Source organism: Bos indicus, chromosome 13 (genome assembly GCF_029378745.1).
Source record: "Bos indicus isolate NIAB-ARS_2022 breed Sahiwal x Tharparkar chromosome 13, NIAB-ARS_B.indTharparkar_mat_pri_1.0, whole genome shotgun sequence".
NCBI classification, from domain to species: Eukaryota; Metazoa; Chordata; class Mammalia; order Artiodactyla; family Bovidae; genus Bos; species Bos indicus.
Window position 1 is genome coordinate 11,811,146 of NC_091772.1, and position 26,083 is coordinate 11,837,228.

Genomic DNA, 26,083 nt, shown 5'->3' on the forward strand with positions numbered 1-26,083 from the left:
GAACAGCAGCTGAATGGAGCTGCACATGCTTGAGCCTTCCTGACATCGACTTCTGGTTATTTCTGCTTTCTTGAGATCAGCCACCAGCCTCGGACTACACACAGCCCTGGAAAGGAACCGTGGGTACAGCGACCCTCGCGGACCCTCCTTGGTGACCCGCACTCCAGCGTGTGCTGCTGAGCCTGGTGAAATGGACTGACGCTCAGGTAAGGCTCGGCCCACACGTGACCCTGCACACTGCGAAATTCCTCCCTTCCCTAATCGCGCGGCCATCCAAAGTCTTGCCTACATCGAGTACGTGCGGATGTCAATTCTCTAAGAATACATGATGTTAGAACAGAAATGGGAATGCCCGGAGCCGGATTTCCTCGTGACCACGTCTCTCGCCGACACGGTGCGCCCGTGCACACGGTGAGTAGACGCACGCAGCCGGTAAACAGGAATATCCACCATGCTCAGCCCACAGTCACGCGTGGGGAGAATGAGTCGAGAGGGCGGCGGTGTCAGGGAAGTGAAAAGTGAAATCCCAGGGTCCCCCCCGCCCCCGCGCGGCGCCCACTCGTGCACGCGGGGCGCAGACCCACGCGGCGGGCACGCGGGGGGCTCCGGAGAGCCGAGAACTGGACAATGAGGACGCGGCGACCCTCTGGTTCCTGCCGCGGTGGCGGCGACGGCGGCGGTGGCAGCGAGAGCCACCTCTGCACCCGCGGCCGCTGCCACCTCCACCCTCTTCTCCCCGCTCCCCACTTACGTTCCGAGGGTCTCCTTGAACTCGAAGATTTTCTTGATGTCTTCAGCTTGCTTTTTCCAGGAGGAGCTGCTCTCGCCGTTCTCCCGGGCCATGGCAGACGAGGGCGGCGTGCGCGGAGGGCGGCGAGGCTGAGCGGCCAGGGGCGCAGGGGGCCGGGGTGGGCGCGCGAGGAGGGGGCACCGGGGGGCGGCGGCGCGGGTGCAGCGGAGGCGCGGGCGGCGGCGCGCCGGTCCAGGAGGGCTGGGCGGGCGGCGCGGGGATGCTCGGCGCGGGAGCCGAGGAGACTTTGTGCTGCGGCAGGGCTTCCTCTTCTGCAGTTTCCTCTTTCACTCTCGCCGCCGCGGTCCCTCCCTGGCTCTTATTTCTGCGCGTCTTGGGCACAGACTTCCTGCCGCCGCGCGCCGGGCTCCTTTGCTGCCGGCTGCCAGCCTCACTTTCTGCTACTTTCTTGCCTCCCTTCTCCTCCCTCCCCGCCGCCCGCCCTGCTCCCTCCCCCCTCCTCCTCCCGCGGGCTCCCCGCCCTCTCCGTGCTCCCCGGCCGCCTCCCGCCTCCCCGCCTCCCGCGCGCTGCCGCCTTCGGGGATGTCCTGCTCCCCGGGAGCGCCGTGCCCCGGGCGCGGGGGCACCGCCGTCGCCGCCCGGTCACACTCCCAGCCGCCGCGCGAGCCCTGGAGCCCGGGAAAGGGCAGGTGCAGGGAACCCGGGCAGGTGTGGAAGCCGAGGAGCTTGCTGAAGGACCCCGGCCCTCCGGGGCTGCCTAATTAATTCTGCCAAGTCAAGTCTCGGGGGCGCGAGGGCTTTCCTCCCTAGCGGCGGGAGGGGGCGCCTCTGCGCTGCGCTTGGACGCGGCTGGAAGGGGGCGGGGGTGCAAGGCCGCCCGGATGCGGGGCGCCAAGGGCGGGGGCGTCCTCCCCGGGCGTCCCGGCGCGGCGCGGGGCTGGGCGGGGGCCGGTTGTTATGGCGACGAAAGGCGGCGGCGGGGATGCTGGCGGAGGTGGGCGTTGACTCCGGCCGCGAGGCGCCGGCCGGTGGCTGACGCTCCCGGAGCCTCACGACTTGGCGACTGGAGCTAATTCGCATTGCACCAAAATCGGCGCTCGAGTCCAATTACGGCCGGGGGAGGGGGCCACGCAGCGAGGAGGGAGCCGGGAGCCCTGGAGCCGGGGACGCGCAGGGCGTGCCAGGCGCTGCATCGTTTTCCCTTGGGGAGCTTTACTACCGGGGTTATCTGGCGGCCGGGCGGCGGGTGGATTCGGGCTCCGTGCACCGCCCAGGCTACCTCAGGCCTGGGGCTGGAGCGGGCCTGGGCGGGCCTGGACCGGCCTTTGCTCCAGCTCGGCTTCTCTTGGTCTCTCTCCAGCGGCCAAAACCTAGAGGAAAGGGAAGCTTTGCCCCACACCCTCCTCGCCAGGAGGGCTGCCCCTCGTACCCCGGCTGCGGCGGGTTTAGTAGGGCACCCTGTCTTAGGGCGTATACCTGGAAATAGCTTTTCCAACAGACTGGAGAAACGCACCCAGAGCTCACCACCCGCCTCCCCTGGCCTTTCATGTCCGAGTTGCACTCTGACTGCCCATTCTTCCGTGTCCACCTGTCAGAGGGCAATCCACGTGCGGATGCCCATCCTCAACCTGCGGGGACTATCTCTTGTTTCCAAAAATTGTAGTTTTCTTCATATAAAGACTATCACTCCCTGAGGGCCCCTCGACTGAGTTGGATAAACAGCCTTATGTCTTGATTGCTGACACCTGTCCCATTTTCCCAGGACTGTTCCAATTTCACTGTGAAAGGTGGAAAAATTCTACTGCCTGAAAACTTATCTAGCACCTTCCTCCTCGTTCTGACAGGCTGGATGCAGGCCTACTGCCCTCCCAAAAGCCGTCTGGACTCCACCCCGGCCTCTACCTTTTCCCTCACCCAAGGAGGTGGGAAGATAACCTGGCCTGCCCAGTCCCCCACATCTGTATGCTGGATTCTGTCTTTCAGGGGCTGTTAGCTTAAGGCTCCAGAGAAGGCAATGGCAGTACTCAAGAGTACTCCAGTACTCTTGCCTGGAAAATCCCATGGATGGTGGAGCCTGGAAGGCTGCAGTCCATGGGGTCGCTGAGGGTCGGACACGACTGAGCGACTTCACTTTCACTTTTCACTTTCATGCATTGGAGAAGGAAATGGCAACCCACTCCAGTGTTCTTGCCTGGAGAATCCCAGGGACAGGGGAGCCTGGTGGGCTGCCGTCTATGGGGTCGCACAGAGTCGGACACGACTGAAGCGACTTAGCAGCAACAGCAGTAGCAGCTTAAGGCTCTCCAGGCTGGGGAGAGCAAATAGGGGATCTTGCTATTAGAAACTGACTAAATCGACAAACCCAAATTCCACCGTGAATTACTAACCTCTCAAAGTTGGGGCCTGTCACCAAAGGCAAACAGCACCACGCCAATAAGAAATATGTTTAAAGAACTATACTATCGTCTATTGGGGTCAAAGGTTAGGCAGTAAGAAGAGTAGGAGCCAGGCATGACTAAGATCCCAAGGGACATATCCCTTACCCGCCCTATACATGTGTTCATCCTTTTTCGCTCTTTTCCCGTCCTGGCACTTTTTAACCAGTTCTTCCCTGTTTCACTCTTGCTCCTTGCCTACAGATTATCGTGCCACAAGAGCGCACGGGAACAATCCTCAGTCTCAGCTTTTGTCCACAGAACTAAAGAAGTGGTGATGCTAAAGAAGCGTTGTACCATTGGAAGTGCTATAGGGAGCTTTATGTTTATTTTGAATTTTCCATGTGCATGCACGCTAAGTCGCTTCAGTCTTGACTGTAGCCCGCCAGGCTCCTCTGTCCATGGGATTGTCCAGGAAAGAGTACTGGAGTGGGTTGCTGTGTGTCTTCCCCGGGATCTTCCTGACCCAGGGATCGAACTCCCATCTCTTAGGTCTGCATAGGCAGGCGGGTTCTTTACCACTAGCGTCACTTGGGAAACCCCTGAATTTTCCATAATGATGTTCATTCAGAGCACCAAGTTATCCTCAGCTGGACTAGATCCTACAGAAAAAAAATCAAAAGTGTAATGGGAGTTGAGGTCAAACCAAAGGAATGATACAAAGAAGGAGGTGGAAATGCAGAAGACAAATTCAGTCTGGCTTTAGCATGGTCATTCCTCCCTCACTGGACACCATGTGAAATAAGAGATCTTGACCTTGGGAACCACAATAGAAAACAAAACCACCGTTCCCTAAGAATGATTAAACCTTAGCCTGTAAATGGCTTAATTCTGTTTGCTTGAGGACCCTTGATTGGATGACCATTTCCTCCAGCTACCATGTTTTTCTAGAGGACTAGGTGATGACTGTGAACTCTTCATTCCACTCCAACTCCCATCATCAATCGGTTATTACCTATCAGTCAAAAGCTATCCATTCCCTAACAATTCCACTGCAGAAAGCTCTGCTAGATATTCTAAATTACTAACCTTCAGGTCCCAAGTCTTTTTATTTCCTTAAAGCCCTTAAAAATTTTATTAAAGAACCCGAAGAACAAGTTGTTTAATAACCCATCATTAAAGACTTACCAATTTTGTGCCTATCAAACTGTTTCCAACCAACAGACCTGCCAATAGATCAGGCTTGTGTGGCCCAGATTCAGAATTGGGTGGGTGGTGTGGGGGAAATATCTAGTATCTAAAGCAAATGTGTAGATTATAGCTGAAAATCTCTGCTGCTAAGTCACTTCAGTCGTGCCCGACTCTGTGTGACCCCATAGACGGCAGCCCACCAGGCTCCCCTGTCCCTGGGATTCTCCAGGCAAGAACACTGGAGTGGGTTGCCATTTCCTTCTCCAATGCATGAAAGAGAGAAGTGAAAGTGAAGTCGCTCAGTCGTGTCCGACTCTTAGCGACCCCATGGACTGCAGCCCACCAGGCTCCTCCATCCTTGGGATTTTCCAGGCAAGAGTACTGGAGTGGGTGCCATTGCCTTTTCTGCAAATCTCTAAATTGCCTCTCTTCAGCCTTTGGGGCTTCCCAGGTGGTGCAGTGGTAAAGACAGCCTTTAGTACCTAAAATGATGAACCAGGAGCACAAGCTGGGGTGGTAGAAAGAACTAGAAAGTCTGGGAAACTAGGCTCAAGGTCCAAGTCTGTTCCTAAATTTTTCTTGTTTTATTTTTTTGGCCCAACCAGGAATCAAACTCAAACCCTCGGCAGTAAATATATGAAGCCCTAATCACTGGACCACCAGGGAATTCCCTCAAAATTTATTTTTTTAAATTGTATGTGACAAGAACTTGCTCATGGAATACAGGGCAAGATGATAAAAGGAATTAAAACTGAAGCTGGAATGCTCAGGAAAGAATCAGGAAACAATAAAATCACAGATATAAAGACTAGATTGGAAATGGAACAAGGAAATTGACTTCAAAAAACTTTTTAAAGGATATAGAAAACAAGAATAGTGAAAAAATAAAATGGAATGGGCAAAGATGAGCTAGAAAGTTATATGAAACATGAAGTTCAATATATTCATAAATGCCTTCTGAAGAGACTGCAATAATGGAACAAAAAATATTTCAAGATATTATTCAAGAAAACTTGCCAGAAATGAAGACCTTAATCTACAGATTGAAGGGAAACATGTATTTTAAAATATATGATCAATAGGAAGACATGTCCTAGTAGAACTACTTATCTCCAAAGAAATAATCCTTTGATTTTCTCAGAAAAACAAACAAAAAAAGTCAAGTTACATGTAATGGGAAGTATATATATCAGCCTTTCATAGGCGTCAATAGCCACATCCAATGATAGAGGCTATGTTTATAAAGTCCCTAAGGCCATTAATTGTGATAAAAGAATTTCATGATAATAACTAATACTTACTGAGTTCATATTATGCATCAGGCTTTGCTCTAAGTGCTTTACCATGTTTATTTAATAATTCTCATATCAACTATATGAAGTAGATAATATCTCTATTCTTATTTTGTAGAGGAGACCAAAATTTGAAATGGTTTAGAAGCACACATGAAGCATGAATGAATAAAACCCAAGCAGCCTGGCTTCAGAGCCCTGGTCTTAAGTGTTGCACCGTAATCCTGCTGTCAAAGTGTTGCTCAAATAAAAGGCATCAGATGAACAGTGAGAAATTGTTACTGAAGAAGGAGGGAGTGGATGTTGAGCAGGCAAAGGTGATAGATGCCCCCTACAATGTAAATATCTTTTTAATGAAGAAAAACAGGAGAATGATAGTTGTTCAAAACCAAAATAGGGTAATCAAATGACTGCCAACTCCAGAAATGTATCTGTGTTTACATTTGCTTGTTTTAGTTCCTTTTTTTTTCAAACCTCAAGGAACTTTTAAGTGAACTCACTCCCTTGGGTCTTTCCCTGGTGAACATCACCTCTATCTTCCTACCTTAGATCTGAAACAAGTCTTTGGGTTGTTTCCCAATGTTCTCCCAGACCTGGATCTTGCTCTTTTACAGCTGACATTGAAACACAGTCTTGTCGGTTCATATTAGAATTAAGAGTCTATTCTTAGTTCTTAAGAGTCAAGTGAAGTGCATTTGACAATACACACAGGTGCATTTATAAAATTGAGGACACTAAAAAAAAAAAAGAAAAGCTAGTGGTCCAGTGGTTAGGACTCAGTCCCTTCACTGCCAAGGCCCCAGGTTCAATCCCTGATCAGGGAGCGATGATCCCAAAAGCCATGCAAGACAGGCAAAAAATAAATAAAAATAAAATTGAGGACACTGAAAACAGTAAACGCTGAAAACAGTTCCCTCTTACATGGGGAACCAAGTCTAAACAAAAATGGCACCTCCTCTGATTTTCTACCCAGATCAGAATCTACAACAGACATTGAAATGGAATCTCATTAATTTGTATTTAAACGTAATGGTATACTCCAAACAACTGACGGAAGTACACTGGATGATGCACATAAATGCATTTACAAAATTTGAAGGCATTTAGTCAATAAATACACTGTTTCACATAAGCAAAGCCAAGCCTACACAACAACCACAATGGCCTCCAAAAAAAAATTGCCCAGGAAAGTTGATTTTTCTCCAAAACCCCAAATCTTTTAAAAAATCTTTTCCTGTAAAGATGAGTAATTATCAAAAGATGGGAGCCTAATGTAAGATGTTCTTTCTTCTTTTTTAGTGATTTGAACCACAAATGCTTAAATTGAACCACAAACATGTTTAGAATATAATAGTCAAATAAGGAGAAAAAACAATCTTAAGAAACATCTTCCAAATAGGCACATGAAAAATTGCTCATCGTTGGTAATTATTAGAGAAATGGAAATCAAAACTATAATGAGATACCACCTCACACTGATCAGAATGGTCATTATTAAAAACTGAATAAATGCTGGAGAGGGTGTGGAGAAATGGGAACTCTCCTACACTGTTGGTGGATATGTAAATTGGTGCACCCACTATGGAAAACAGTGTAGAGGCTACTTAAAAAACTAAAAAATAGAGTTGCCAAATGATTTAGCAGTTCCACTCCTGGGCATTTATCCAGAGAAAAACATGATCCAAAGAGATACATGCACTCCAGTGTTCATTGTGGCACTATTTACAATAGCCAAGACATGGAAACACCCGAAATGTCCACTGACAGATGGATGGATAAAGAGGGTTTGGTACATATATATAATGGAATATTACTCAGCCATTAAAAAGAATGAAATAATGCCATTTGCAGCAACATGGATGGACGTAGAGATTATCATACTAAGTAAGTCAGAAGGAAAAAGACAAATACTGTATGATGTCACTTATATGTGAAATCTAAAATACAAATGAATAAATCTGAAAAACAGAAATACAGACATAGAGCAGTGGTCCCCAACCTTTTTGGCATCAGGGATCAGTTGCATGGAAGACATTTTTGCCATGGACCTGGGTGGAGGGGATGGTTTCTGGATCATTCAAGAACGTAAATAAAGTGAATGTAATTCACATTACATTTATTGTTCACTTTATTTCCATTATTATTTTATCAGCTCCACTTCAGATCATCAGGCATTAGATCCTGGAGGTTGGGGACCCCGATATAAAGAACAGATTTGTGGTTTCCAAAGGGGAGGGGACGGAGGGGGGAAGGATTGGGAGTTTGGAATTAGCAGATGCAAAGTATTATAGGATGGATAAACAACAAGGTCCTACTATATAGCACAGGAAACTATACTCAGTATTCTATGATGATAATAGAAAAGAATATGAAAAAGAATGTGTATATGTATAACTGAATCACTTTGCTGCATAGCAAAAATTAGCACAACATTGTAAATCAATTGTATTTCAATACAATTTTTAAAGAAGGAAATGTCTTCCAGTGTTTCTAAATCACCAGTTGTAGCTGATGAATTGTAACACCACTGGGCTGATACTAACCATGTTCCGAGTGCCCTAATTTCTCTGTGAGACATTTGTTGAGCTTGTACTTTTTGAAATAGACACATTCAAAAAATGAACAAAGCACAATTCCTGCTTCAAAACATTCCAAGTCTAAGACACAAAGACAGACATGTAAATAGGTACATGCTCAGTTGCTCAGTCGTGTCCGATTCTGTGAACCCATGAACTGTAGGCCATTAGGCTTCTCTGTCCATGGGATTTTCCCAGCAAGAATACTGGAATGAGTTGCCATTTCCTCCTCCGGGGGATCTTCCTGACCCAGGGATCAAACCTCCTGCATTGGCATGCAGATTCTTTACCTCCGAGCCACCTGGGACTCCCTATGTAAATAAATAGCAAGAATAAAATGTGATTGAGGCTATAATGGAGGTTTGCACAGAGAGTACTGGGGAAGCATAGAACAGAAAGGGCCTGGAAGTGTCAAAACAGACTTGGGAAAAAGGAAGACTTTTGAACTGGGTCTGGAAGGAATATCCATAAGAAATTGCCAAGGAGAGAAGGGAGGATGCATGCAGATTTCAAGCAGAAGAAAAAGCATGTGTGAAGGAACAAAATTCAGAAAGAAATATCCATCAGAATAGCCTGGTGACAATCCCCAAGTCTTGGTGCCTTATAGGAACCAAGTTTTGTTTCTCACATTCATCAGTCGGTTGGGGAGCCTGCTGGCAGAGTAGTCGCCATCTTGGATTTGACTGGTCCCTGTGGCAGAAGGAAATCAAGCCAGGTTTGCAGAGCAGGTGGTTGATTGCTTTGTCCTGGAAGTGACACACATCACCTCCACTCTGGCCAGAACTAATGACACAGACTCACCCACCGAGAGGACCTGGAAATGAGAGCTGAAATGATCTGGCGGATAGCGCTAATGCCTACCCCAAAGGCACTGCAGAAGGCTGCACATTCAGGAAATGGTGCTGAGGGCAGGGTAAGCAGGGGCTGGACATTGGGAGTTAGAAGGCAGTGAGCAGACAGGGGAACACAGATTAGACTGCAAGAAATTAAAGGGTCTGTTTATGAAAGGCCTCGACTGTCCTTCCTTTGGGCCCCAAAATAAAAATTTTAAGTGATTCAGTAAGTGAAACAATCAGAGTTGAAAACAGCCATACTCCGCCTTGCAGTTCAGGAGTAACTGTCACCCACAGAAAGTAAATGGGCTTGTGGCTGCTTTGCTGATCCTAGTAGAACACAGCCTTGACCTTGACAGAACCCTGGACACCTTTGAAGGAATTCCAACCAACAGCTCCAGAGAAGACTGCGGTGTTGCTTCCAATATTGCTACTTCTGACGTTAGTATATTTCAAGTTCTAGTCTTTAAGAAATTTTAAGGCCTGGGTGAGGTCCTATGCGCCAAGGATGAACTGATTAGCTGGGATTCTGAAATGCAATCTACTTTAGGGGTATCTCTGCAAGCATGTCTCGAGACAGTCAGGGGCATCGCTGAATCTTACCTCCAGTCCAGCAGAGTCCTGGGGTCCTGTAATGGTGAGTGGGTGGGTACACCAAGTAAAAGTGACTTTGCAAGCAGCCTGATGCAGGAAATAAGCAAACGAGTAATCAAGTTTGTCAGCCAGTCTGGTAAGAGCTGTTTTGCAAGTTCAGTTTGCAAGTACAGCAAAACAGTGGAGTATGTACAACAGTGGATTTCAACACACACACACAGACACAGCTGGAGTGAATGGCATCAAGCTTGTGTTTCGATATTGGTACACTGAATGCAGGCACAAACCAGAGCCAAGTGTTGAAATGAAAGAACCCAGGTCTCCTGTGACATCTAACCCACTCCCTGACTTTAGGCATTTTCCGATCCTTTCTCCAAAAAGGGGGACCATATGGGTATGGAGGAGAAAACACCAGCAAAGAACTCTGGACTTCTCAGAAGAAAGTCAGAAGGTACACATGAGGTGTTAATAGTATGCACCTTTTCTTTTTAATAGCTGTCATATCTGGGGACTTCCCTGGTGGTCCAGTGGTTAAGACTCAGTCTTTCACTGCTGCAGACCTGGGTTCGATCCCTGGCCAGGGAACTAAGATCCCACAAACCTTATGGTGCAGGAAAAAAAAAAAAAAAATAGCTGTCACATGTGTCTCTTTGTCTTTTACCTGGATTATAAAATGAATGTTTTAAAAAGAAAAAATAGTCTACCCAAAACATAGCCACCCACAAGATTTCCACTAGATGGTTGCATTTTATATTCAATGTCAATAATCTGGGAATGCCTTGGATTCTTGTTTCCAGGAGGGGTTTTCTAGCTGCAGGAAATAGCCTCATTAGCCAGATCCTGCCAATACCTTATTTCCTAAGAGTGTCTTGGCACTGTGGGCATTAACTCTTTGAAATCAAAACTTTAAAAAAATCTATAAACAGGAACATATTAGCATTTTTGTATAAACATAAATGTACACGTGGAGACCACTATTTTTTTAATATATAAAAGCAAATGATTTTTTTAAAAAAAGAAGCAAATGATTTGTCAGTTTTTAAGAAGGATATGCTCCTTCGAGTTGACAGTGCCCCTGGAGGCCTTCATGGTTCTTCTATTTCTCCAAAGTGCTTCTAAAAGCAGAGGAAAGGTAGGGGGAGTCACCCAAAAATTATGAGGCAAAAAAAAAAATCATTAAAGTACTTCTCAGCACTCCTGGTCCAACGGCTTTTTTCCAGAGTTCACAGACTGAGGCAGCCATGGCATTTATACCCCAGATGGACATAAACCAGACTGTGGAATTATTGAGGCATTAACTACACCCATGAAGTGTCGGCTCTCTAGACCTCATGCAAACGCTAGCCTAAAACTCACACATTGAGGCAAGACATTTAAATTACCAGCCAGAAGAAGAGCCTTTCTTCTAATTGAATTCACACAGGAAGTCAGAAGGGGGCCAAGTCAGAAACTTGGGCCTGAGTAGCCCTGGAGCACTCCCTCCTTCCTCAACACTCTCCTCCCAAGAAAGTCCAGGCTTCCAGAGCTCAGACAACTCGGTGGGCCCCTCAAGGTTAACAATGCTATTTCCCGTTGAACCAGCCAGAAACAACACTGGAAGTGGGTTTATTTTTACCCCAGGCTTTGTCATCTATCATTACTAAAATACTAAGAGACAGGTTTTGGCTGAGTATCCTGTAGAATATTCAAGATCTCCGTGTAGGATCTGGCTCTCCATCTCCCACATTTGTCTTCTTTGGAGTGTACTCCTTCTCCCTGCCAAGGCTCCTCATTAGCAAGGATGTCTGTGTTCCAAATGAGACGCTGTCTCTCTTGGTTGGACGACTGAAAGGTTCTGTGATGATGTCATAATGTAGCCCTTGTGACATCACCACTCCTTTCATGGAAACAAATCCTTGGTACCCTGGATGACATGGTGTATTTAACCAGAGGGATGGGGGAATAGGTGTCAACATCTCTTGCAGGTTTCTTCAGCATGCAGACATACAGCAAAAACTGACTTTATTGAGGGGCCTTCTCTCCAGATTCAGGTATATTTCATGGAGAGTATCTTTTCCTTGATCTTCAAAATGGAAATTATATCACCTGCTGGTGTGATGCCTTCCTGAACCACAGACCCAGTTGTAAGGTAAATCCCCCGTATCTTCTACATGACATTCAGACTAGACTCTCTTGGTTTGCAGAGTACTCTGTTTATGGAACTGGACATCTCCTTCCTCATCTTCCTTTCCAGCCAAGCAAACTTGTTGGCTCCTCTTAGAGCAAATCCACAGTCAGTTACTGGGCCCAGCACTGTGCTGAGTCAGCCCAGTCAATCCCTTTGCTCTCGTTTCCTCTTTTAATTTCTGGTTCTTTCCTATTTTCAGTGGACTTTTTCCCAAGCACCAGACTACCTGCCCTTCTCAAACCCAACAAATACTTCTTTCAGTATTTTTTTGACAGATGTTCCCAAAGGCACAAGTCTATGCAGAAAAGAATGGAGCCCACAGTTCATTTCTATCAAAAAGCTCAGAAGTTGTACTGCCTCTGAGCAAATAATTGAAATGAGGGCTTAGGGTGAAAGCCAAGGGTCACCATCTATGACCTTTATATTTCTCATTACATGACAACTCTCATGCAAAAATCCTGGCAGCAAAATCTATGTTTCTCACATCCATACACATTTATAAACAAGCACCAAAGCCAAATTCAGAAACAAAGTGCCCTGGAAAGGGTTTAAGTCCTGTAGTGGTCTCTATCTGGACCTGAGGATGAATGGCTCTGGGGCCGGGCTCCTGCCAGTTACCTGAGGGCTCTATGCTGCCTGCTTTATGTTGAGAAAGTGGGGTTTCCCCAGATCTCCCATATGCACTCCCCTCACACCTGTAAAGACCTTATTTTGGCCATGGCATTCCCAAAGGAGATTTAAGTCACCAGGCACTTAAAACCCGAGATGCTGGGTTTGAAGCAAGACAGCCTTCACCACACCCACTTAGAACTCCAAAATCCAGCCTTGTTCTTGAATCCCTGGGGTAGCTTTGAGATGTCTCCTGCATGACCAAGCACAGAGCTCCAATTCCTTCCTCATCACCATACTACCATACTTCACCCCAACAACCACACTGTAAGAATTCTATATCAACCCTCCTACAGATCCCTGGCAGAAGGTCAGTGTGGGGGTTTTCTTCTGTTGCTTGGCTGACTCAGATCTCTCCTCTCCCCCTGCTGCCTTGAGGAGGCCAAGGTTCCAGGTTTTCTGGTTTCAAAATAAATTGGCAGAAATCTGAAATGATGCCAATAACGCCCTCCTGCCCTCAGGCATCTGGGTCCCAGTGGGAGGTCTCTTAGCAACCAGGCTCAAATCAAATATTTGGGCATCTGGACACATTCAGATTGGGATGAGCTCATCAACAAAAACTTCTCTCTTTCCCTCAGCCCAGCTACTGAGGGTTAGGAAAGAGTGCTGAGCCCCCTCAATCGCCTCCCTGCACTGGGAGAAGCTGTGACTCATGATGAGTGTTCGATCAGAGGCAGCCCTGGGCTGGCAGGCCAGGTATCTGGCTTCTATTTCTGTCTTGATACTTATCGTTGGATGAGACTCGTGAACTTTTTTGCTGCTGTGCTGACACAAAGCCCAGAGTTTTCATCTGACACTCCACATGCATCTTTTCACCAGAAATCAGAATACTCAGGTCACAGAGGGCGAGCTTGTTCAATTCAAACGTGAACCCAGAGGGAGAAGGCTTTCAGAGGCCTCTTCCCCCATCTGCATCCTCCCTGCAAAACTCCCCGCCTGTGACAAATGGTGAATGGGAGGGAGAAGGGGGCCTATTGGTGCTGGCAAGAAAGTTCCACATTTTGACTTTTCCAGTCCAAACCCCCAGGTTTATGCTGCCCTGTATACTCCAAAAAGATCACCAAGTCGCGTCCAACCGTTTGCGATCCCATGGACCGCAGCATGCCAGGCCAGCTACTGGGAGGTGAAGGATAGGGATATCCTTCACCATCTCCCAGGATTCGCCAAGTTGTCCTTTGAATTGGTAATGCCATCCAACCATCTCATCCTCTGCTGCCCTCTTCTCCTTTTGCCTTCAATCCTTACCAGCGTCAGGGTCTTTTCCAATGAGTCGGCTCTTCGCATCAGGTGGCCAAAGTGTTTGAGGTTCACCTTCAGCATCAGTCCTTCCAATGAATACTCAGGGTTGATTTCCTTTAGGATGGACTGGTTTGATCTCCTTGCTGCCCAAGGAACTCTCAAGAGTCTTCTCTAGCATCAGGAAAGACTAAACACACCAAATTTGGCTTTGGATGCTAGTTCAAATTAATACCTTCGTGTACAAGGGAGGCCTAGCTCAGGTTTTGTGTCCCTACAATGGAGCTTTTAAATCCTAGTCTCCTGAGAATTCTCTGGTGGTGCAGTGAGTAGGACTCTGCATTCTCACTGCTGAGGGCCCAGGTCCGATCCCTGATCAGGGAGTTAAGATCCCACAAGCCGTTCAGTGCAGCCAAAAAGAGGCATTATCTTTTGAGAAATGGGCTGGTCAGGGCTCCCCTACCTCAACCAGCATGTACTCATCATAATTATCCATTATACCACCCCCTGGGCTTTTTGAGTTGCTTATTTCTGTGTGCACAGATGTCTAACCTCTTCATTGAGTCCCAGAAGAAAAATGCATGTCTCATATTCCCTTATCACCTTTTAGGTCACCTCACCCACAGCCCTGGGGGCAAACACCACTAGGTCCTAAAGAAACACTGAATGTAATGAGCACCCAGACCCTGCAAGCCTGAGGATGCTCCAAGGTGGAAGCTTGAAGGGCTCTCCCAGCAGGAAAAGTCATCTCTTCCTTCAGTGGAGGCAAGAAGTTGGAGGGCAGTGAAAGGAGCTGGGCTCTGGAGTCAGCACCCTGGTTGGCCTCCCCGCTCTCTAGCCGTATGGTCTTGGGCACATTGCCTAACCTCTCTCAGAAAATGGAAGGCACAAGTAGTACCTGCTTTGCTGGATTGTTTTCAGACAATTAAATCATCACTGTAAAGCATGTAACTCAAACATAGTCAATAAGTGGTGGTTCTTATTGTCATTTTTTTACCCAATCATTTAATCATTAAATAAAATGATTGGGTTACTTAGCTTTCTGATTACAAAGTATTTTAATTATTTATCTAAAAAGCTGCAGAAGAGTATGGACTGAATAGTCAAGCACATCAGCTTCAAAGACCTGAGTTTAAGTCATATAACCATTTTTAAATCACTCCTTGGTCTTTTTTATTTTTTTTAAGTATTTGTAGCAACAATAATTGATAGTCCATTTATTTGATTAATTTTTGTATGAGGAACATACAGAAGTTGATCTTTAGGATTCAGTGGTGACCCTGACTTCTGTGTCATACAACCTCCTTCCTTAATCTTCTTTAAAAGCTGCCTGAACTGTTCTCTGCAAGGCTCAAGGATCAATTTTTGTTGATTTTGTTTATACTGTAGAAGATGATGCCAGACTTCAAGCACTGAAAGACATGCTTCTTTTGAAGAGAGCCCGAGCAAGACTTCACAGTAGACATAGTTTATCCTTTTTACTGTCATCAGCAAATAAAGAAGCCAGCATTATCTCCAATAGCCTCAAACTGGAAACAGCCCAAGGGTCCAACAGGTTGGGACCAGTTTTCACAAAGCAATGGAATATAATTGTATTGATCCAACCACCAGAGGTTTATAAAATAATAAAGAGGGATAGGATCTTCTAAATTGTAGCTGTTATAAGGATTTGAGCTTGATCCCCAAGAGTACACTTTTTCAATATGTTTTGATTTTAAAATACATGTATTAATATGTGGTATTTGTTTTTCTCTTCCTGACTTACTTCACTCTATATGACAGACTCTAGATCTATCCACATCCAGAAAAACGGCACAGATGAACCTATTTCCAGGGCAGGAATAGAGATGCAGACATAGAGAATGGATATGTGGACACAGTGGGGGCAGGAGAAGGTGTGGGACAAATTGGGAGGTTGTCATACATTCACTACCATGTGTTAAATAGATAGCTAGTGGGAAGTTCCTACAAAGTACAAGGAGCTCACTTTGGTGCTCTGTGATGACCCAGAGGAGCAGGATAGGGGTGGGGTGGGAGGGAGGTCCAGGAGGGAGGGGATGTATGTGTATATACAGCTGATTCACTCTGCTGTAAAGTGGAGACTAACACAACATTGCAATTATACTCCCATGAAAAATAAAATACATGCAATAGCCCTTCATTCTATTCAATGTCTACAGAGCATCTGCTATGCACCTGGCATTGCTGGGGAAACAACACTGAAAACAATTCACCATCCTCATGGAGCTTACACTCTGGTGTGGGACACAGATAATAAAGAAAAATGCTATTGTACCACTTTACCAAAAATTTTCACATTTAAGTTGTACAGACAAGTTGTCAAGTAGCTAGGATTTCCTGAACACATCTGATAGACGGGGGAACATACTTGGACAATGTCAGTAGCTAATAAGGGACAGACCCGGGATTTAAACCTAAGTCATCTGGTACTTCCACTCCTGGCAGTAGCAGACTAAGCAATTCAGACCAACCCTCCTATCAAAGGCAACTTTAAAAGCTTTGATGAAATATTTGTTTAATTTTCTTAAAAGCATCAAAGCAATAATAAGATAGTGAAGGAACACCTGCCAAAACCTAGGAAAGGACAAACCCCAGAGAGGCTGGCCCAGCCCACAAAGCTTTTATCCAAAAGTATTTGTCAATCTGGGGAAAAAAAAAAAAAAAAAAAACTTTGAAAATAAGCTCTTGCTTTCAGAGCTTCACAAGACCAAAGTCCAGAGCTGGTCAAAGTTGGGGATTCAGATAAATACTCACCATTTTATGCTGGGTCCCTGGGGTGAGAGAGCAGAGGGTAGCCCTCGGGCTTTTAATGGGCTCACATCAGGTTATACAGCCCTCAGGCTTTTAACAGGTTCACACCAGAACTGAGTTCAAGGAATCACACGCTTTGCACTTGGACCAAGGTGGCTTCAGACAGGAAGTGAATACCTGAATATATTCAGTGCCTTTTCTGTGTACACACGTGTGTGTGTGCTCACTCACTCAGTCATGTCTGACTCTTTGCAGCCCCATGGACTGTAGCCCTTCAGGCTCCTCTGCTCATGGAATTTCCCAGTCAAGAGTACTGGAGTGGGTTGCCATTTCCTATTCCAGAGCATCTTCCCGAGCTAGGGATCAAATCTACATCTCTGCATCTCCTGCATTAGATTCTTTACCACTAGCGCCACTTGGGAAGCCCCATGTATACACATACATATATATATAGGTGAGATAAGAAAGCCTTCCTCAGTGGTCAATGCAAAGAAATAGAGGAAAACAATAGAATGGGAAAGACTAGAGATCTCTTCAAGAAAATTAAAGATACCAGGGAACATTTCATGCAAAGATGGGCACAATAAAGGACAGAAATGGTATGGACCTAACAGAAGCAGAAGATATTAAGAAGAGGTGGCAAGAATACACAGAAGAACTGTACAAAAAAGATTCATGACCCAGATAACCACAAAGGTGTGATCACTCATCTAGAGCCAGACATCCTGGAATGTGAAGTCATGGCCTTAGGAAGCATCACTATCAACAAAGCTAGTGGAGGTGATGAAATTCCAGTTAAGCTATTTCAAATCCTAAAAGATGATGCTATTACAGTGCTGCACTCAATATGTCAGCAAATTTGGAAAACTCAGCAGTGGCCACAGGACTGGAAAAGGTCCGTTTTCATTCCAATCCCAAAGAAAGGCAATGCCAAAGCATGTTCAAACTACCGCACAATTGCATTCATGTCACACTAGCAAAGTAATGTTCAAAATTCTCCAGGCCAGGCTTCAACAGTACGTGAACCGTGAATTTCCAAATGCTCAAACTGGATTTAGAAAAGGCAGAGGAACCAGAGATCAAATTGCCAACATCCGTTGGATGATCAAAAAAGCAAGAGAGTTCCAGAAAAACATCTATGTCTGCTTTATTGACTATGACAAAGCCTTTGACTGTGTGGATCACAACAAGCTGTGGAAAATTCTTAAAGAGATGGGAATACAAGACCACCTGACCTGCCTCTTGAGAAATCTGTATGCAGGTCAAGAAGCAACAGTTAGAACTGGACATGGAACAACAGACTGGTTTCAAATCGGGAAAGGAATACATCAAGGCTGTATATTGTCATCCTGCTTATTTACCTTATGCAGAGTACATCATGAGAAACGCTGTACTGGATGAAGCACAATCTGGAATCAAGATTGCCAGGAGAAATATCAATAACCTCAGATATCCAGATGACACCACCCTTATGGCAAAAGTTAAGAAGAACTAAAAAGCCTCTTGATGAAAGTGAAAGAGGAGAGTGAAAAAGCTGGCTTAAAACTCAACATTCAGAAAACGAAGATCATGGCATCTGGTCCCATCACTTCATGGCATATGGATGGGGAAACAATGGAGACAGAGATAGACTTTATTTTCTGGGGCTCCAAAATCACTGCAGATGGTGATGGCAGCCATGAAATTAAAAGACGTTTGCTCCTTGGAAGAAAAATTATGACAAACCTAGACAGCATATTAAAAAGCAGAGACATTACTTTGCCAACAAAGGTCCGTCTAGTCAAAGCTTTGGTTTTTCCAGTGGTCATGTATGGATGTGAGAGTTGGACTGTAAGGAAAGCTGAGCGCCAAAGAATTGATGCTTTTGACCTGTGGTGTTGGAGAAGACTCTTGAGAGTCCCTTGGACAGCAAGGACATCCAACCAGTCCATCCTAAAGGAGATCAGTCCTAAATATTCATTGGAAGGACTGATGCTGAAGTTGAAGCTCCAATACTTTGGCCAGCTGATGCAAAGAACTGACTCATTTGAAAAGACCCTGATCCTGGGAATGACTGAAGGTGGGAGGAGAAGGGGTCGACAGAGGATGAGATGTTTGGATGGCATCACCAACTCAATGGACATGAGTTTTAGTAAGCTCCAGGAGTTGGTGATGGATGGGGAAGCCTGGCGTACTGCAGTCCATGGGGTCTCAAAGAGTCAGACACGACTGAGCAACTGAACTGAACGGAACATATATATATGTATAGACATATATATATTTGTATGTTCATTTCTATGTACACACATGCACATATATATTTATTAATAACAAATGCCTACCAAGAGAATTGAAACACCCAAGAAAACTGGTACTTATGAGCAAAAAGAGCAGAAACAGTCAAGGGTGAGACCAGGCCCACAGAGACGTCAGAAATGGGAATTCTTAGATAAGACTATTAAACAACTTAGTATATTCAGAAACATATATGCCATACATGAAAATTGTGACAGAGAATTGGAAACTATAGGAAATGACATAAAAGATTTTTAAAAGAGCCATATAGAAATTCTCAGACTGAGAAATATGATCACTAAAGTTAAGAAAAAAATCAATGGCTTGGTTAATAGCAGATTATCACAGCTAAACTAAGAATTGTGAACTGGCAATAGGGCAGGAAAAAAAACTATTCAGAAATCAGTTTGAAAGGGGGATAAATATATTTTACATTTATACACACACGTTCTATATATATGATATGTTCAAAAGGCTTCACATACATTTAATTGGCATCCAGAGAGGAAGGAAATATTGGAACAAAACCAATGCTTGGAGAGATGGCAGCCAAGAATTTTCCAGAATGAATGGCAAATGTCAATTCACAGTTTTTGAAAGCCTAACAAATCCTAAATAACATGAATTTTTCGTAAATGCACCCACTGATGCAACATAGAGAAACATAAACAACCACACACAGAGAAATTCTGAACCTCCACCGCCTGATGCAAGTTTGGCTGTCTCCCCACTTCATGAAGCCCCTTTTCCGTCGAGGCCCAAGCTGCTCTTCCCCTGTCCCACCCGCTCCCCCTGGGTGGGTAGGTGGCCAGTCTTCAATCTTAAAGTGGCCCTGTTTCTGCATAAGCAGAAACACTGCTGATTTCTAGAACACTCCTAAAAATGCTACATCTAGTTAGTAGTAATCACAACGAAACACACGATTTAAACTGGCAGGCTCAAAAGAGTGAGTTTGTAACTCACACAAAAGCAGAAGCATCAGCAGGGCCAGACAGGAGCAAGATGAGAACAAAAGTGTTTCCTCCTCCTCTCTGTGGCCAGTTACCTATGTGATCCAACGATCCCTCAAAGGCCAAGATAACAGGGATTCAGGACTAGGTGTGGCGATGACCCGGGAGGCAGTGATTTTACACTATCCTTTACAGGTGCTCCAAACACCAGGGACTGTATGTCATTCCTCTTATTTTTCCAGCATCTGAACAGGGCCTGGATAACAAGAGGAAGTCATACATTAATTTATGAGTGAATGAAAGTGTACACCATGTGAGGCAATCCTACCAAGCCAGCATCAGGAACCTTGACTCCCAGGAAGGTTTCAGACTGACAGACTCTCCACCTCCCGAGAGAAATGAAAACTTCATCTTATGTCTTTCATCTTCTCCTCTCACACATTACCTGCTGCAGTTTCAAACACAATAAAGATTTTTTTTTAATTTATAGTGTAATGGACTGATAGAAAATAGTACTGAAGCTTTTAAAGAAGTACAACAGCCTGCTGGGTACCATGGACCAGCAGTACAGGGCATGGAAAAGATGGCCATGACCCTGAACTAGTCACAGCTTTTTGGCAGGTCACATGCCACATCCAAACAGCCTTCTTGGGGTCTCCAGATCTTGTCCCCAAAGCCTGTCCTGCTCAGGGAAGGGGGAGGATAGAGTTGAAAGGGCACTAGGCTAGAATTCAGGTCAGGAGGTGCTGGACCAAGTGATCCAGGCTCAGTAAATCACTCATCTTTCCCCAGCACTCACCCAGGGCCTGGGACCTGAGCTGTAAGACAAAGAGCTTAGAATAGAGCAAACCATGCCTGGGATGCGGGGGAGTGGGGATAGGCATGTTTTGTCAAAATCTCCAGGTAGTCACGAGGTGTGTGGATCAAAACTGCCCACAGCCAATTCCCTAGGGCCTTTTCCCAGAAGAAGCCCATGCATGAGAGGATGGTTCCCAATGTCCCAGTAGAAGTAAATATTTCACGATTCCCCCTTTCCTCGTGGTCTCCTGCCTCCCCCCTCTCCCACTCTGTTTCTTAGAATCAGGAGAGGTGTAGTTTAGACAACAGATCCCTCTGGCTCTGGCCCCATGTTTGACAAGCTTAGTCACCACAATAGATTAATTGAACACCGAGCTGTAGTCCCCAAAGCCACTCTGTGGCAAAGCAGATCCCACAACAAGCTAATTAGCAATCAAAATGTAACCACTGGAAGCAGCTTTATCACCCATCTGAGCTGACAGCACAGGGACGCCCACATGGCTGTCATGGGCCGTCCTTGTTCCCGTCAGCCTGGCCTCTCTCTCTCCTAAAGCCCCAACTGCCGTGTTCTGCCCCCAGTTCTAGCCCGCAGCCCCATCTCATGTCCCTATCACATCGGGAGCTAAGAGCATCCATGCGCTGCACAGGAAGTGGTACCCAGAAGTAATTCATTTCATTTTTAGAGAGGGGCACTATTGAGACTACAGAGTGTTCACACTGGAGAAAGTCTGCAGTTTTGGAACGCTGGACTGCATAATCTCTGGAGGATTGGGGGATCCAAAGAAGTGACTTGCTTTCCATTTGAGCAATGATGTAAATCTTCCCTGAAATAATTGGCTGCCACCCTGCAAAGGAGCACAAAGCAATTCCTTATTCCCCTCCAAGACCCATTAGTCTCCAGGGAAGTATAATAGCCACCTCACTGTCTTTGGACATTCACAAGGTGACTTTGCTGCCACATTACTGTCCATGGACCACATGTTTCAGCTGGCTTTGCCAGTTGTCGGGATGAATTTACACCCATTCATCGATCTACACCCTCAGTCAGCTCCCTGCCCTATGACCGGTGGCAGACACTTAGGCAATGTCTGGCTGTTGGCTGCAGCCATGGAAAAGAGCAAAGCTCACTGGTTTAGACCTGGTCTGACCTGTTCTTAATAGGCAGAGGACTAGGAGGGCAGGCATACCTGCTATAGAACCATTCCTGGCATCTGGCAGTTCCGTCATTCCTTCTGACTCCAAATACCAGAAAGCACAGTCTGGTGGCCCATGGACTCAATCAAGCCTCTATATATGATTTGTTTTGGCCAGAGAAAGCTTGCTTTTTGTTTTTAAGCTGCCAACATCTAAAATGTAAGAGATGTCATAAAAAAAACCTGGGTTTCTTGCTGCTCTTGAAGAGTCAGAAGCTTTAGCAAAACTTCTAATTAGCTCTCATCACTTGGAGCTGAATAGCCCCGCCTATTTAGGTAAGGCTCTCCAGCCATAGTTCTACCAAACATGGAGCCAGGTATCATGGCGCCTGAAGCTTGTGTAATTTGGAGTGACCTCTCTAAGAAAAATAAATAAAAATTTTAACTAGAAAATTGCTAAGGTCCCTGCAAGGGCTTCAGCATGTGACAGCTCAGGAAACTGAAAGGTCTCCAGCCTCCACGGTGAAGCGAGCTCAGGCGTCCACCCACGGCTGCTCAATTCACACCCAGACCAGAGTCTGCACCAGCTGCCCATCCAGCCTTGCTGGCCTGTGAGACTGTGACTTCTTGCCTGTGCATTGTTGCCATAGGCTCCTGCCACCATTTTTCTTTCCAGGCTTGATTTCCAGCATAAATACAGTTGGGTCCTGGCCCTGGACATCAGACCCTGCTCTCCCTAAAACTCCACGAAGACAAAGGGTAACTTCATTTCTTTTAAAAGATCAACAAAAGAAGTCCTTAGGCTTTATAACTGTCTCTCCTTTGAGAGGTTAAAAAGAGAGGAGATCCTAAGCGACAGTCTGGACTTCATATAGAAGGTGATTCCTTACAGCACAGAGGTCTGTGAAGAGCTACACGAATGGGAGGAAAGGGTGGGGACCAACGTCTGCTCCGTCTACAAATGAGTTTGTAGACCGTCCATCTGGGATGCTCATTTGGCTCACAGATGGTCCATGGGTCGCTAAGTGATCTTGTTTTGAGAGCCAGGTGGAGGGGAGACATGCCCCCCAATAAATGTTTTCCAAATCAATGGTGGACTGTATTACCAAAATTAGATTAGGAAGGAAATAGTCTGCAAGGCTGATTGAGCACCTACTTGTCCTAACCCTTGGTCTTGTACTAGAGGTACACAGGGCTGCCCTGCGGGGATCTGTAATCAAGTTGCAGAAGCAGACCCACAGAGAACGTCAGGTCACAGGGAAGATGTTCGTGGGGTACAGGTGACCCCCAGGGACACTTGATGTGCAGAGATCAGCGCCAAGAAAATTCCAGGTGGTGAGAAGGGCTTGGAAGACCAGAAGGTTTGAGTTCTGGAGGGCTAGAGGGATGCTGGGGACAAAGAGAAATGAAAAGAAGGCAGGGAACCTATCCGGAAGGGATGTGCTGCTGCTGCTGCTAAGTCACTTCAGTCGTGTCCGACTCTGTGCAACCCCATAGACGGCAGCCCACCGGTTCCGCCGTCCCTGGGATTCTCCAGGCAAGAACACTGGAGTGGGTTGCCATTTCCTTCTCCAATGCAGGAAAGTGAAAAGTGAAAGTGAAGTCGCTCAGTCGTGTCCGACCCTCAGCGACCCCACGGACTGCAGCCTTCCAGGCTCCTCTGTCCGTGGGATTTTCCAGGCAAGAGTACTGGAGTGGGGTGCCATTGCCTTCTCCGGAAGGGATGTGAGCTCTAGGTAAAAGCTTCTCGATTGTGTGGCTCGGCTGTAGAGCACAATACAAGTGCCTGTGCGCAGTGCTCTTCAGTTTACTGAAAATAAACACTGCGGCTGATTCCCACTCGATTCCTAGGTATGCTCTGCATTTGATAATACACGTCTATTAGAAAATCCAGGTGAGAGCAAAAACCAAAAACTGTCATTCTGTCAACCAGCAACAACCACTGTTAATATTTTTCGTGTTTTCTTCCTATTTTATTTCTAAATATAATTTTCTTTCAGAAATAGGATGAATGTCTATTTTTCACTAAACATCGTTTTATGAGACTTTTCCTCATGTCAGTGAATATTCTTTGAGGACAAAAAATGTTTACCAACTGCATGATATTCCTTTCCTTGGTGTACCAAATGTGATTAATGATTGTTCTTTGTTCAACTTTTAAGTCATCTCCTATTTTTCATTAGTATAAATAATGCCTCTGAGAACATTCCTGTATATAAATATCAGTCTGCACCTCTCTGATTACTCCCCAGTATGAAATTACTAGAGCAAAGGGTATAAATATTTTGAGAACTCTGAACATATACTGACGAATTGCTTTAAAAAAATATCTTACCAATTTACACTTTCATCAGGAGTACGTGAAAGGGCTTGTTTTCCTACAGATATACCCTAGAGCTGAATATTACTTTTTATTTGATAAATGAAAAATGGAATCACAGAATTGCCTCTGAAGAATACTTTTTTCTAATTATGAATTTGAAGCTTTAATGTATTTTTCATTAATGTGTACCTTTATTTTCTAATAAACCTGCACTGTGTTCACTTGTCTTTCGGATTTCTTATGGCTCGATTTTTATATTTCACTCTTAATCCATCTGAAATTCATTTTGATATGCCTTTAGTGCCAGTGGTGAAAATCATGCAAGTTGATACGTTTTCCAGATAGTTTGTTTCTCTACCATTACTCATCAAATAATTCATTAAATAAATTCAATAAAAAAATATCTTTAGGAATGATTTATAAAGCTCCTTTGTCATATACCCTTATGCGTTCTGAATGAGGGGAGCTTCCCAGCTGGCTTCTCTGTCCTAGTCATCTGTGTTTTACTGTTATGCCAATAACACACTACTTTAATTACTGTGATCTTATGATGCACATACAGAACGTTTTGCTGTTTCAGAGACCTTTCATGTGTATCCTTTTATAAACAATAATAATTCTAAGATTTATGTAAGTATACACATGAGAGAAATGAAATGGAAATAAAGATAATCCATTTCTTGCACTTCTTTTCTCCTAGTTACTCAGGTAAAAGACAAATAGTTATATAAAAAACAAATGCTCTGAGAAATGGATAGCTGGACTAAACCTAAAAAAGATCTTGTAATTGTGTGCCTTTTCTTTGGGGAAAAGTGAAGTAAAAAGCATGGTCTGGTTTTTAAAATGGAACACTTACTGAATTGGAAAGACCAAAACAAAATCATAGTGAAATTTGAAAATAAGTTTACTTTTACTTTTCTAAACTGAGAAGGGGTCTATTGACCACAAGGAAACCTGGATCTATAAAGGAAGTCAAGCCTCAGAGGTAGAAAGTTATGACGCTTTGAGCTCTGCTTTCCTGAACAGAAATCTCTTGGGATGAGAATTCATAAAAATAAAACTGAATTCACTTACTCTGCTCTTTTTAGAAGTGATGCAAGAATCATTGGCTGTACACTGAACTTGGTCTTCTGGTGCTCAAATTCTTCTCAAAAGCAGGTTAATAATAGGTACCTACCATCAATACAGCACCCTCAGGGTAGGAATCAACTGTCAAGAATTTATATACAACTGCTTCATTCATAAAAACTTGTAGCCTTTGCTGTCATCATGAATCACACCACTGCAGAGTCCAACCAGTCTACTGGACCAAGAACATGGTATCAATGAGGCCCCGGTCACTGATTCTCCTCACATTCTGAGACTTCCTTGAAACCCTCAACTCAGCTAGCCTGATTCACAAGCAAACTCTGGGTGGGCTGTGCTCAGTACAACCTAGCTCCATCACGAGCAAGCAGTCAAGGTATTCACCCTCTTAGAGGTAAGTCAGTCTACCTCACCTTCTGGGCTGTGAGCTTCTGAAGGACAGGGTCTGTGATTTATTAATCGTTCTGCTATCAGTGGATGGCATTCAACAGTCAATCAGTACATGCTTCTTGAACGAATGAATGAATGGCGACATTCAAGATACTGTCAGCAATGAACTGTGATCAATAGTAGTCAATAAGAGTTAAACTCATGAATCTTAGCCATTTGGAAAATTTTTACATGCTCTGAATATCCATGCAATTCTTCTATGTATCTATCCAACTAGCTAAAAACAATGTCCAAAAAAAGGTATGTGTGATGAACAGTGTCCCAAGCTTGTCTTCTCAGAGCTAAACAGGCTGCCTTGCATTTTTTTCTATAGGTGGGGAAATAGAAATGGGATTACAGGGAGAGATAGGCCTGAGCAGAGGAGCAGAGACGCCATTAAAAACAAACACTTCATGGATCTGGGAAGTCAGACCCACGCTGCCTCTGATTTTCTTCTCATTTTCTTGGGCTGTGTTTTTAAGGAAATGGTGTTCCTAAGGAATGACTGACAATGAGGGGATTTGCCACATTTTCCAGCAGTCATGTATGGATGTGAGAGTTGGACTGTGAAGAAAGCTGAGCGCAGAAGAATTGATGTTTTTGAACTGTGGTGTTGGAGAAGACTCTTGAGAGT

The 26,083-nt window shown here is 45.1% G+C and overlaps 1 protein-coding gene and 1 long non-coding RNA gene across 5 annotated transcripts in view; one reads left to right on the forward strand and one right to left on the reverse strand.

Moving 5' to 3' along the window:
* Positions 1 to 26,083, reverse strand: part of CAMK1D (calcium/calmodulin dependent protein kinase ID) — a 475,082-nt gene that overhangs the window by 393,645 nt on the left and 55,354 nt on the right. For 2 of the 4 annotated variants that reach the window (XM_070801980.1, XM_070801981.1), the window contains exon 1: positions 752 to 1,232. The exons of 1 other annotated variant lie outside the window; for it this stretch is intronic. In XM_070801980.1, the coding sequence (XP_070658081.1) occupies positions 752 to 843 (92 nt within the window). In that variant the 5' untranslated portion in view covers positions 844 to 1,232. Of the gene's footprint in view, positions 1 to 751; positions 1,233 to 26,083 lie in introns of those variants that run through there. One more of the 4 variants, XM_070801978.1, reaches the window with a different exon arrangement.
* LOC139186650 (uncharacterized) lies at positions 4,488 to 15,425 on the forward strand. The gene is made up of 2 exons (XR_011570318.1): positions 4,488 to 11,740; positions 14,295 to 15,425. It is a non-coding gene; the product is annotated as an uncharacterized lncRNA (long non-coding RNA).